The sequence below is a fragment of the Gymnogyps californianus genome, chromosome 16, assembly GCF_018139145.2.
Source record: "Gymnogyps californianus isolate 813 chromosome 16, ASM1813914v2, whole genome shotgun sequence".
NCBI lineage: Eukaryota > Metazoa > Chordata > Aves > Accipitriformes > Cathartidae > Gymnogyps > Gymnogyps californianus.
The window spans coordinates 16683936-16697729 of NC_059486.1; the positions used below are offsets into that span (position 1 = coordinate 16683936).

Consider the following 13794-nt stretch of genomic DNA (forward strand, 5'->3'; position numbering starts at 1 on the left):
CCCTTCTGTTTTCTGCAATCCACTTCAGTGAATAAATGTCAAAAGCTTTTGAAAGGATAAAGCACAGAAATATAATTAAAGTAGGGCTTCTTATGCATAGAAGATTCTCACAGAGCCAACATACTTGGAATCTCATTACTGCTCTGCTCTGCCCTGTGGGAAATATATACAGATTGGAGGCTGAAAAATGGAAATATTAAACACGTGAAACATTTCCATCTCCAGGTGAACATCAAAGCCCTGAATAAGCACTTGTATGTCATTATTGCTGTGGCTATGCCATAGTTTTCAGTCTATTCAGCTTTAAGGTACTAGATGGAAAGGATTCCCTCACACATTCACTCTAGTCCAAGATTCATTCCTAGCTACAAATGGTACAATTCTTCCTTTGTAAGGCTTGTTCACAGGCTCTCATCTCCAAAAAAGACCTCACCTGCCCCAGGAGCCAGCAGCCAGCTGTACAGATAACCTGCAGCCAGTGAGTAGTAAAGAACAAGTCCCCTCTGACCGTTCACTGTCTCCAGGACCTGGTCAATGGTCACTGGAGAATACGGATCAGAGTCCTGCTGCCCAGTCTGACGTTCCACGAGCAGGTCAGCAAATGCCCTCGTTCGTCCTCTCTCTGCTACTGCCAACGCTTCATCATGGTGACCTGAAAAGACAAAGCCATCTCTCAGACCCAACACCAACGTGGTCTGCAGCGCAATGTGCAGGAACAGAGACAGCTGCTATCCCAACCCAAACTAAAACCTGGGGAAGCAGGGTCACAGCACTTATTTTTGGAAAGAGTTGTCTCTGCACTGGCATACAGTCCCACAGATCATCTTGGCTGCAGGCAATAACACAATGTATGGGAAAACGAGCCACAGAAAGGCAAATGAATGGAGGAAGCGAGAAAGAAGATCCAAAGGTGCCTGAAACCCAAAGCAGGACACCCTTATTTCTGCCCTGGCAAAGAAATGCTGTGCTGTGTCGGACAGATGAGGAGTGAAGGATGTATCATGAACTGCCTCCCTGCAACTTCAGCTGAACTCTTGGCATGCGCTTGGAGTTCAGACTCAGCATATGATGGCATCTCTTACCGAGACTGACAAGTACTCGCTGCAGGGCCTGATAGGAGGATGTCTGCAGGTCGAAGAGTGACAGCTTGTAATCTGTGCTCAGCTGTACCTCATGTCGGATGGTTTCAAACAGTGCCGAAGCCCGGTACAGCTGGGAGGGAAAATAGCCACGGTGACTTCCTTACAGACACAGCACAAAGCACTGGCTGGGAGAGCAGGAGGATCCAGGGCCAACATGCACTCAGGCAGGGGAGGTCTGCCTCAGACAGCCCCTCAGCACGGCAGCATCCCTGGCAGCGGGGAGGTGACTTTGGATGGAGCAGGAAGGCACACGGGCCTGAGTCGGCTCAGTGCATTATACACCCTCCCCAGGATGCACCAGACGTTTCCTCCCCTGAGGACAGCAATGACCCAAAGGGCTCAGAGGACACAAGCCCGCCAGCACGGGGCAGACCACGGCATACCTGGTGCTGAGACTCCTCCAGGTTCCCACTCGCCCAGAGGGAGAGGCCGAGGCCGTGGCGGATTTTGGCTTCATCTTCTCTGCGTCCCAGCTGCTCTGCCAGCCTCAGTCCTGAAAAGCAGTCAGAGTGAGAGAGGGCCACGGGGGACAAGGGGCTTCGGCAGCCCGGTGGAGCACTTCTGCCCAGCAGCCTGGTGGGCTGTCGGCTCAGATGGGCCCCGGGCCTCCAGGGCTCCTATGGCAGGCAGAGACAGCCGCGGAGCTGCCGAGCGGCGGGATGCCGAGCAGGGCAGCGCCAGCGCCGGGCAGCTGCTGCCGACACTCGAACCGGCACCAGCACGAGAGATGCCTCAGCAAGACAGACATTTCCCTAAGTGAGGTTAAGGTGCAGTCCCCTGAGGCACACTCAGTAAGCCCCTACCAGGAAGTTCGCCTTTTAAACCTCAGAAGCCACACAGACAAACAAAATCACACTGAGCTGCCTAACACTGCCAGAAAAGACACCTCTTGCCACATTACTGGCTTGTTTCCCACCAGCTCTCCCCAGCCTTCTGGCAGGCTCTGCATGGTTTATGTACTGAGCCAGAGCAGAGGGCAGGGTCCCGGCACGAACAACCTGGAGCTCGTTTCACTTCCAGCAGTACCTTCTGTGTCGTCCCCCCTTCCACCACGCTCCAAACCTCTCGCCTCCGTGGGCCCTGCTGACAACAGGGACACCTCCTCTCAGGCACCTCAGGTTTCCCATGGACTGGGGAGCGGGGGCCCTGGACACGACCACGCAGCTCAGCAGCAGCTAGCATTTGCAGGCTTTTCAGGAATTGTGCGTCACACCAGGAGAAGGAGCTGTATTTAATTTCTTCCCTTCCAACTTAATTGAATTCCCTCAGCATACTGGAATCCTGCCAAGGTCAGTTTCAGGAAAACCAGACTAACTGACGTAATTAATCCTTTGGCTTCCAGCTTCGTACACTCCAGCTATGCTGCTCATCTCCTCCATCAGAGAGCCACCACCTTGAACAGATGCTGCCTGCATGCTGGAATCCCTTGCAGCAGCACAACTCACAAGTCAGCGCTGGCCCCAGTGCTCAGCAGCGGCAGATGGCTTCTGGACACTGAGGGCTCAACCTCCCTCACCTCCCTATCAAACACAACTTGTTTTCACTCATAGCTTAGGGGACACTCACCCACCTGGTCTCACTCCCACTTGAATGCAGAAAGAAAAGCCAGGTGGCTATCAGCAAGGCACGTATCACTTTGAGACCTGCTCTCAGGATCAGAGAGATCCATCACGACCTGATGTGGTTTTCCCAGAGCCAGTTCCTGGTATGCAATGCTATTTACAGAGAAGGTTTACACCTCCTAGGCTCAGGCACAAATGAGCTTTATAAAGAGACTCTGCCAGATGCAGTCTGGATTCAAGCTCAGAGCTAGCTGAGATGCCCTCAGGCACAGCTCGTGATTTGCAATGCTTTGTCCACAGGATGCCAGGAAGGCTCTGACTGACATGGCGTGCTGACCATAACAGCCTGCTTTGACAGCCGCTCACACGGATGCTCAACAGTAGCTATGGATGTCTGCAAGAGCTTTTGCATCAAAGGCCACTGTCAAATACGTCCTCTTAGTGCCACGCTCACAGTACCTCGCTTCTCTCCATGTCTTCAGGCCTCCCTCCTATCCCCCTGCACCTACCACTACATGCTGTGTTGCATAATTCAGCCTCTTACCTTCCTGCAGGTACATCACAGCCTGAGAGTAGTTCTGCAAGGCGTGATGAGTCCTCCCCAGACTGCTGTAAGACACAGTTTTGGCTACAAGGTCGTTCATTTGTGCTGCAATGCTGAGGTGCTGCTCCTGATAAACTACTGCCCTCTCATAGGTGCCCAAGGACTCGTAGGTCAGGCCCAGGTTCCCGTAGGCCCGGCCTTGGCAAGTGGGGTTGTTGGTCTCCTCCGCAATCTGCAGGTCTAGCTGGTGATACTGCAGGGCTGTGTCGTACTCTCCCATCTGCTGGTAGACCCCACCAAGGCCGCAGGCAGCATCGCTCTCCAGAGCTCGGTCCTTCATCTCTCGAGCAATGTTCAGCTGGCGCTCCAGGCAAGAAATGGCTTGTTCGTAGTTCCCCAGCTGGCTGTGCAGGCTCCCCAGCTCCCCGTAGGCCTGGGCTTTGTTAAATGCCTCCCCCAGCTCATGTGCCACCACAAGCCTCTTCTCAAAGCACACCAGAGCCTGCTGCAAACTTCCCATAGCCCTACAAGGGAAGAACACAACAGCATTTATTTTACCAGTATTTTCTTGAAAGAAGATGTTTTGTCATTTCCTCTAGAGGCCAGCTCAAACCTTTCAGGCAGACACAAACGCTCCTCGCAGGAGACATCCCCGGCACCTTTGAATCAACCTCCTTCTTCTGCTGCCCTATAAACTTCTCTTCCTCTCAGGGCAGAGCAACACCAGCTTTGTTATTTGAGCCAGCAGCACAGTCCTCCGCACCCAGAGGACTCTGTTACTTGCTCCTATGCCACATCCCCGTGCATGTGTACGATGGCCACACAAACACACCCCATCAGTAACACAATGCATCCATTTGTACTTGTACTTCACTGTCTGTCATTAGAATACATACGCAGTGCTCCTTACCTGTGCCCATTGCCCAAGCCCCGGTAGGCCTTTGCCTGATCTTGCATACGGTTCAAGCTTTGAGCCACAGACAGGTACTGTTCATAATACTTTATAGCTTCCTCAAAATCTCCCAGAGCCTCATAACAATCTCCCAGGTTCCCATATGCTCGGCCCCGATCTAACACAGATTCATTTCCACTGAGCTGCTGCAGCATGGCCAGCTGCTGTTCAAAGTAGCCAATAGCTTCCTCCATGACATTCATGTTCATCTTGGTAATGCCCATGTTACCATAGACTTGGGCTTCTATGCTGGGGTCCTTCAACTTCTGCCCAAGCTCCAGCTGTTCTTCGTAACACTTGAAGGCCATGGTGTACTTCCCAAGTGACATATACACTGCTGCAAGGTGACCATGTGCTCTGCATTCACCCGGCATATCTCCCAGTTCCTGGTACACCTCCAGCTCCTGCGTGTGGTAACCTAAAGCTTTGTCACACTTCTGTATCATTCTGTATGCAGAGCCCAAGGCTGCATAGGCACTGGCTTCCAGTCTCCTGTCTTTAACATGATGGGCTAAGCTCAACTGCTGCTCATAAAATTTTATTGCACCATTTACGTCTTTTTTACAGACAAAAATATCCCCCAAGTTCCCCAGAGCTCGGAATTTGGCCTGGGAATTGTTCAGAGACTGGGCCAGGGACAACAGGTACTTCTGACACTCCTCTGCTTTGCTGAAGTCCATCAAGGCTTTGAAGGCCAGGCCCAGGTTGCAATAGGCTTTGGCTTGGCTCAGCTTGTCATGAAGATCCTTTGCTAAGGCAAGATCCTGCTCGTAGTACTTAACAGCTTCCTCGTAGTTCCCGAGGCAGTAGTGGGCATAGCCAAGGTTATGGCAAACTTTGCCCTCCCCTTCCATGTCCTGCAGCTCTGGGGACAAGCGCAGGTACTGCTCGTAGTAAGGGGCTGCCTGCACGTACTCTCCTCGTGAGCAGTGGAAGTTGCCCAAATTGCTGAGGGCCCGTGCTTCACTCTGGATGTCTCGCAGCTCCCGGGCAATGTTGAGATGATTTTGGTAGTGCTGCAGAGCACGGTCATGGGCACCCAGCGCTTGATAGGCAACTGCTAAATTCCCGTGTGTAGATGCCTGAGAGGCACGGTCATTTACTTCCATAGAAATCTGCAGCTCCTGCCGATGGTACTTGACAGCCTGGTCATACATGCCGAGAGCGTTATAAGCATTGCCCATGTTGCCATAGGCCCGGCCCTGGGCCGCGTAATCACTTAGCTCCTGAGCTATGGACAGATGTGTCTTATGCAGCCGCAGTGCAGTGTCATAGTCACCTTTCATCTGGTGAATGATTCCTGAAAAATAACAGAAACGGGCTCAACAAAAACATTCCTCCGCACTAACCCTTCTGCAACACCTTGCCATGCCAGGACTCTCCTGCAGCCCAGCCCTCGGCAGCTCATGGCCTGGCCCCTTCCCCAGGCTCTCTACACCAGGCAGCCCCATCCCTTCCCCACAGCACCCTGATGCATCCCCGGCACAGCCAACGTGGCACAGCCCTTCTCAAATTAACTGCTTCCTCACTCCTAACACGCAAAGCCTGGAGAATGTTTTATATTACACATGGAGCACACATTCACCACAATAACTGGACAGTTTGGCCTTATAAAATGCCCATTTTCTTTTGTTAATTATGCTACTTTTTTTTTTTTTTTCCATCAGTGATACCTGGTGACTCCAGAGTTCATACTCAACACACTGAGCGAGAAAGCATTTGCATTTGCTTTTCAATTTCAGTCAAATCACCTTGTACTTGTTATGAGACATGGGAACAGGAGCTCTGAATCTGCTAATGTTACAACTTATGCTTCAATTAAACTCTGTGCTAATAATACACATGGCTCCTTTGCAAACACTCGTGAACAGGCCTGGTGATCCAGGAGCCACTGAAGGAGGCCCTGCAAACACAGATCCTGCAGATTCGTCACAGTTACTTGATACCTGAAGACAGCTTCAGGTCTTTCCCTGCCCCTGAAAGAAAACAGCTTCCAATTTCCATCTCTGTATCACAACCAACGTGTTGAGGGGGAAGAGATGCGGAGGGTCAGGAGGCAGCTGCCTTCCCCAGCCACCAGCAAGCGCAGCATGCTCTGATCAGGCTCTGCACATCAGCCTCCTCTTAGTTTGTACTTTTAAAGAGAAATTTGAAGACAGAGGCTTTCCAAGTGAGCCTGGAACATGAGGGCTGAAATTTGCTTTCCCGAGGCAATTTGGACCTCGCAGATTCAGTTTTTAAACTCATGTAGGACTGAAAACCCAAGTTCTATTACGTCAGCATGAAGCACGCTGGCTGGATTACCTGCATTTCTATCAAAGCAAGTAATTAAAAAATTCTGCTCACTTTCCTACTAACATGAGGCTTCAGGAGAAGGCAACATAGAAAACATGGGCAGAACAAAACAGGATCAAAACAGCAAACACTTGGCTGCTGATGACAGTTCATTTCTCTTCCCCTGCACTGCAATCGTGATCAAAGCTAGAGCTCATGGCAGGAGGGACTGGCTCCCTGGTGTCTTAGTGCAGCTCGTGGCCAAATCCTTCCTCAGCTCCAACAAGCCTGCGACTATAATTTATCAGTGTCAGCTATTGCATCTCTGGGTGATGCACACTGATGTTTCCCTCCGGTACGACGAGGGAAGGTAGCGGCAGCAAGGACGGGATGAACTAAGCTAAGTGACCCCATGTGAATATTTTGGCCCTTCATCTCCTATCTGGAGACACAGTCAGTGCTGGGGCTTAGTGGACAGCCACACTGCCACACACAGCAGTGCTCACAGGAAGGACCACCGATTTCTGCAGAAAAAACACAAAGTAATTACAAGGGGTGGAACTGGATTGGACACAAAGCTACGTAATTTAGAAACTGCAAAAAACAGTCACTGTGAAAGCATCCTATTGCTTTGGAAACTAAAAAAGATGGAATTGCCTAAATCTCTCCCCTGGAAACAGCAAGAGGTGTTCAAGCTGGAAGCAGGCAGAACCAGCGCTGCCCCAAGGAGCCCGTGCTCCCAGCCCTGTCTCCCAAACGCTGTGTCCCTCCCAGCCAGCACCTCGGGGTGCCTTGGCTCCAGCGCAAGCAGCCAGGCTCTGCCCAGCAAGACGCAACGCAGCGGGCCCCACCTGTGAGAAAGCTAAACACACGGCTCATTGAAAACCACATCTGAAAACCCAGGGTTTCCAGAATAAGGGGATGAGCAACCTTTTCCTAATCTCTTACTGCTAAACGGACAGACTCCTCAAGCAGACAAGACATGCTGCTGCTCTCCACCAGCACCATTCTCCACTTCCTCTGAGGAACCAGGTGTGGGAAAGCACTCAGCTTGAAGTGACCGTAAAAGGGAGAGAGAGGACAGAAAACAGGTTAAAAGCAAATTTGAGTTCAACTGACTGCCTAGATAACTTGTTCTTTGATAAGATTCCTCTTAATTAGGAGTCAGAAAGCAGAAAAGAGGACAAACCTTATTAAAAATCTTTAGTGGAGACTTTGGCACAAAGGAAGCGAGTGCTACTCAAGATGTACTGATGAAACCCAGCTAAGAAGCACTGCTGACACAGAGAAGGATGGGATTATTAGGGAGGAAGGACTGGACAACCTTATGTACCAGAGCAACAAGAATGGGGTGATGAAAATCAGCAGTCAACTATGCAAAGACATGCACTTCAAGACTACAAGGGCTGGAAACGAGAAGAGAAGGAGCTATCCAGTGAATTGATGTATTTCCAGTAAAGAAAGACAAATGCTGTTCCTGTTGGACGCAGAAGAGTTAAATCAATTTACAGACTAATGCTGGTGTAACCACAGAGCACCATCAATCCTAGAAATTATATTTACCATCAGAGTGCCAAGGCTCTAGAACAGCCCTACAGTAGGATAGTGAAGCAAACAAAACATCACTGTTAAAATGGCACATGGATAGTTTATGAATCATGGTAGTTGTATTACGTGGCATGTGCAATAGCAGGAGACTGGATTCAATGCCGCAGGAGGCATCTTCCACATCTCTCAGTTTAATCATTGATTCCCCTGGTATCTCTGAGCTTCTACAGCTTTTCTGGGAGAGTATCTGAGGCCAGCAACAACCACTCATGGGCCAAAGAATTACACCGGGAACATGCACATCCCTTATTGCTGGAGCACACGCTGCCTCAAAAACACACTGCTTACCTCCAGGAGTTGCAGCTTGCGCTGCCATGGTGCTGCACAGCACACAGACCATTTGCTCTTAGGCCACCCTCCGAAAAATGCTTACACCACCAAGTCATGACATCACCAATAATATCCCAGGCAGAAGTGGCTGCTGCAGGATGTGAATGAACTCATCAGCAAGCCTCCCTATAAAAGCACATCCATAGATCATTTCCTTATGTTTCATTAATCCCAAGTGTGTCATGCTGAGAAATAAAACATAGGCTTACTTCTCAAGGAACAGAGTAGGAAAATGTCACCAGGACACTGCCAGGAGCTACCAGCCACAACTAGCTGAGGTCTGCAGATGCCAACAGGCTGAAATACAGAGTAACAGGACAGGCAGAAGGAGGACTGGCTGGAAGGTCAGACACCTGGAGGAACTCGGAATAGCATGCAGACCTTTCCCACCACATGGCTGGAAACAGCCACCCACCACCCAGATCTCACAGAGAGACTACAGGGACACAGCCTGCCAGAGAAGCACGGGCACCACAGACTGGCTGCTAATACCGACCGAGCCTTACTGCCCTAGCGCCTGGAGCCCAGAGCAATCACCTAGTTCACTCCCCTGCTGTGTTGCTGCTACTCAGTGGGTTCCCGTCATCCTTTCTGTACAAGCTGCCATCCCTGCCCTAATTTCCAAGCATCCTGCTCTGTCTCCCTCCTATCAAATGGCAACTATGTTTTCCCATCTTCAGTCTCTCCTCAGCTATACACTTAAACAAAACTCTTGTCAAAGCCAGAGACAAGCTTGGCCCTGGACTGCATACACGCAGCTTGCTCTGAGAGGATGCCGACTCTACACCTTGCTACTAGTTTCATGTATGTTTTATCTGCAAGCCATGTCAAGCGTGAGCTGTTTCACATTCTCTCCCATGTCCTGCACAATGCAAGCTCCTTAGCTGCAATCTTTGGCAACAACACAACTGCAAGAAACAGACCACGTCCCTCTTAGGAAAGAGAGGGGCTCATTTTGGGCTGCAAGGGATTCTACTCATCTGGAACATGCAATAATTACTTTACTTAATATCCATCTCCCCAAATCTAGATCAGTTTCCAAGCTGATATCTTAGAAACCAAGACGACACCCAGGCAGGTCTGGCCTGTGATTTGGTGCTTCTGTTGTCCACACGGCACTGAGATGGGAAAATTTAGGCTGAGCAAAACATCTGCAAAGCTGCCTGCCTGCAAGAGGTGTTGGAGCAGCGTGGAATGCAAGTTCCTGCTTTTAGCACCTAGTACATTAAAAAAATGTATTAAGAGATAATGTCAGGAACTTGGTGTGAAATCCATGCTTTAGCTTACAATTTCTCTTGTGCCCAGAAAATCCTTCTAAATAGCTCTTGTACTAGTGATCTATTAGCCATTACAGTCCTCAGGCCAGACCACTGCGGTGTGCAGAGCACAAGATGCTCGGTCAGGCTGAGGTTCCTCTGGTCACCCATGGATCACCAGCCTTAAGATGTGAATCCTACTCCTGTCACAAAGTTCCTCTCCTTATTTTTCCATCTCAGCCCTCTTACCCTCCTTGGATCAACATCTCTGGTAGCACTGGTTATTATTTGGGCAAGTATCAGCTGACTTGACAGAGAAGGAAAAATCTTTGGTATCCAAGGTCATTTAGGAGGCCCTGGTGAACAGACAGGATGCCACAGCTCAGCCTCAAAGCTTAAGGACCCTGAAGAAACTCCACTTCACTGTGAGGAACAAGAAAAGTCAGTGGACAGTGGTCACCATTAAAATGCCATTGACAACTCAGACGCTGTGTCCACAGGAGTGGTGGATGAAAGATGAGGATGGCAGTGAGAAGTCCTATGCTCACTGTAACTCTCTCTCTCCCTCAACGTGGAGGAACTCACAATGGAGAAAGTGTGTCGGGGATGCTGACCCAACCCAGACTCTCTCCCACTGCCACTTCATACTATAGTTGAGGATAGATAAGAAAAGGAGTATCTGGGGCTGGAGACAATAGGAATTCCTGCACCAGGACACCAACCTGTCCTGTCCCACATGAAGGAGAAGGAAAGTGGGAGAGGAAGATGGCAAGTCAGACACAGAGCATGGCTGTGAAAGGCAAACAGCAGCCAGAGAAGTAAAATGCATACTAGAGGTTAGGGCAACAGGTTACTGAAACAGTCAGTGCTGCCACTCTCTGGAGAGGCTATGGGTGGAGTTTCACCCTGGATACTATGTCCACCAAAAAGGCTGCGCTCTGTCACAAGCCCTGCTCAAGCAAATACCCAGAATTTCAGCTAAAAAATTAAGGTTGCTCTTGGGAAAAGAGGAACCTGGTAAGAGACCCCACACAGCACCTCCTGGTATGTTTCCATCATTTGCCAGGGGTAATTACAAAGGACGGCCCAGGAAGGAAAGGTTCTGACTCAGACTCCAAAATCATCACCTACCAAATATATTCTCTCTGTGCATTCCTCAACAGACAAAAATGAGGTTCGTAGATGGATGGGAGATGAAGCCTTCACAGTTCTAAATGTTTTAGTCAGCCTCTTTACTGCCAAGAAAGGAGAAAAACAGTGAGCAAACGTTTACCAGGAGATACCCAGGACAAAACCAAGTAGCATAACAGAGAACAAAGCTGTGCTCTCCTCGACCTGTTTGCTTGGGCTGCCACCCATCTGCTGTGGCACTTAAGGAAGAAGGATCCAGAGACACACTGTCACTTCCAAACATCAGCATTCTGACTCGCTCTGACAGCTATAATCATTGACTTCAAAGTAAAAGATAGTCTTCTGGTCAGGCAGCTAGACTACATTCTGGAATAGCACACAAAGGATACAGCAGAAGAGACCCAAGACAAGAACCCAGCACACATGAGGGGAGACGGCCAGAGATAGCCTTTACTGCCTTATATAGTGTAAAGCACCAAAACCAGCACAAATTAAATTAATTCACAAGCTTTCTTTCCTTAATGATGAATACAGTTAGAACTGGGTAGAAACTCCTATAAGACATCAGCAAAATAATCATAAAAGTTACATTCTGCCTATGCAAATTGCTGATTTTTCCAATTCAGGCAGCAAATCAGTAAGGTGAGAGAAAGTGTCAGACTAACTTTGGAACAGTCTTTGCAGCTCCTGTGCTGGAGCCCGGCAGGCGGTTACAGCAGAAGTCAAAGGGACCTCCAGTCTCCCACTAGCATTAGCCAGTGCAGAACAAACCTCTGCATCGTGATGGGGTCACAGCTGCACCATGGCCTCCAGCTCAGACTGAGGTAACATCGCTCTTGACTGAACCTGCTCTTTCAGAATGAAATACGAACACGCTGAAAGTTGAAACAGAGCAAGAGTGGTTCTGAAGCTCACCCATGTCGTGGGAGAACCACATCCCAGCCCCCTCCTCAGTGCGGACAGGAGAGCCTAACAGCATCCACCATCTGATGCATGCTCTGCTGCAATGCAGCTGGCTGGATGAGCGGGCCTGTGAGTAGTCAGAGATGAGGGAAAGGAGTCTTGGGCGAGTCAGCTAGTCCTTCAGCAATCAGGGAGGAGATGGCCAAACATAACCACCATTTTTTGACACTAATTGCAAAAAGGCTTCAAGAGAAAATATCTGGCACCTTTGGACAACACGCCAAGCACATGAAGATCGGCACAGAAGTTCTCTTGTAACTGCAAAGAGATGCTAAGCACCAAGGGAGAGACTTTAAACTGTGTTTTATTAATAATCTGAAGTGTCCTCTCTCCATCGCAATGGGAACCCTTAAGAGCTGCAGAGGCTGAAAGCCAGCTCTCTACGTGGAGCCTTGGCATTTGGAAACACCATCTGCTTTGCAAAGGTTGACAATCTGAGACTTCTGGTTAAACTCCACATCTCCTTGTTGTGAAGGGCTTGATAACTTGTGACTTGCCCTCAGTCCATTACCTTCTGCTTACTGAGTCACCGAGCGCATTGTATCTCCCTGCAGAGCAGTACAGCAGCTGGGCTATGTTATATTTCGTGTCTGTCTTGCTCAGCATTAGATAGTATACTTAAGAGAGCTTTCCATCTAAATCAGTGAAACGCAAACAGAAAATGTCTGTTGCTTCAGCAAAGAGGCCAACTCTAACATTCTGGCTTGGAAACACACATTTAGATACTTTTTTTTTTGCCTGTCAGCATGGTTATTTTGATGAGGTTTTGTTTTGCATGTGGATTAGACGAAAGAGACAATTAAGACTTGACTTTTTAATTGGTACTGGATGCATTTTAAACAGCAGTAATAGACTTTCTCAATAAGAACTGCATGTTCTCTTTCTCCAGTATAACTTAACTCTGACAGAGAAGACATAAAAATATAGCCAAATAACAGTTGAAACGTGAGATCCTGCACTCAGAAGCTAGGAAAACTATTCTAATACAAAGTGTAGAGTGGCTGAGTCAGCATACCAACTGAAAGTTATATTTAGGCTTAAATCCAACACAAGAAAAACATTCTCTGCTGCACCAAAACTCTTTCCTTTTTTTTTTTCTTTTTACAAAAATTTCTGGAATTACATGCTGAAAGCGTCATTAAATCTAAAGCTGCTGTAAGATTAAAAATGATATTAAGATGAATTTTCTAGTCCCAACTTGACTGATTTTGAGCCAGCAAAACGGTAAGAGAATTTAAACTGCAAGCGAGTACCATGAAGGCCGAGGAACAAGAGCAAGTTGCTTCCTTTTGCAGCAGCGCTTGTTTCATTCTGGGATGAGGCAAAGCAACTACAGTGAGTATCAGCACTTGCAGCGAATTGCTAAGCCCATCGCGTCTCAATGTTTCTGTACTAGTTTGCCGGGGTTTTTTTATGATGCTGAGTAGCACAGAGACAGACTACATTGAACATACAGGCAACTGGAAGAACTACTACAGAACTTGAATTAAGATCTTTCTTCTAGCAAGAGAGCTGTGGTCCGCCCAATGGCAAAGGGCTCAAAAAAACAGGAGGAGACAATACGGAAAACCCAGGATGGCTCATCACCATTTCCTCAGACTGCATTTCCTCAGTTTCCTGGATTTGCTCAGAAAGAATTGGGGCAATTCTCCAGAAAGCAGCAAGTGCTTCAGAGGGGAGGCGAATGAAAGTGGTTCTGATCTCTGGAGGTTTGCCAGTGCTGCTCAGAGCATGTCCACCCCCATTTTATAGGCGTTCATGGCTGAACACAGCCGTGCCATCTCCCAGTAACTACGCCATCAGAACAGCCTGCACACCCTCTGGTCAGCTTCCACTGGAAACAAAACGCATTAAATTAAGCTTCACAGCAAGAGGAACTTTCCCTCAGTCCTGACTATGAGCTGGGAAGCCAGTGCGTTCCCCAAGCATAGCCAAGGACAACGTCTCCCTCTCCCCCACCAAGGACTCAGAGTTTACACCTCGCCCTGCTTCCTGCCTGGACAATCCAAGGTCCCCTTCCTCCACGTGGGCC

General features: G+C 48.9%; 1 protein-coding gene across 1 annotated transcript in view; it reads right to left on the reverse strand.

Moving 5' to 3' along the window:
- TTC28 (tetratricopeptide repeat domain 28) overlaps positions 1-13794 on the reverse strand; it is a 132824-nt gene that overhangs the window by 38649 nt on the left and 80381 nt on the right. The window contains exons 6-10 of the mRNA XM_050906812.1: positions 4159-5500; positions 3249-3772; positions 1526-1635; positions 1083-1212; positions 434-652 (exon numbers count right to left, since the gene is read on the reverse strand). Of these exons, the coding sequence (XP_050762769.1) occupies positions 434-652; positions 1083-1212; positions 1526-1635; positions 3249-3772; positions 4159-5500 (2325 nt within the window). The remainder of the gene's footprint in view (positions 1-433; positions 653-1082; positions 1213-1525; positions 1636-3248; positions 3773-4158; positions 5501-13794) is intronic.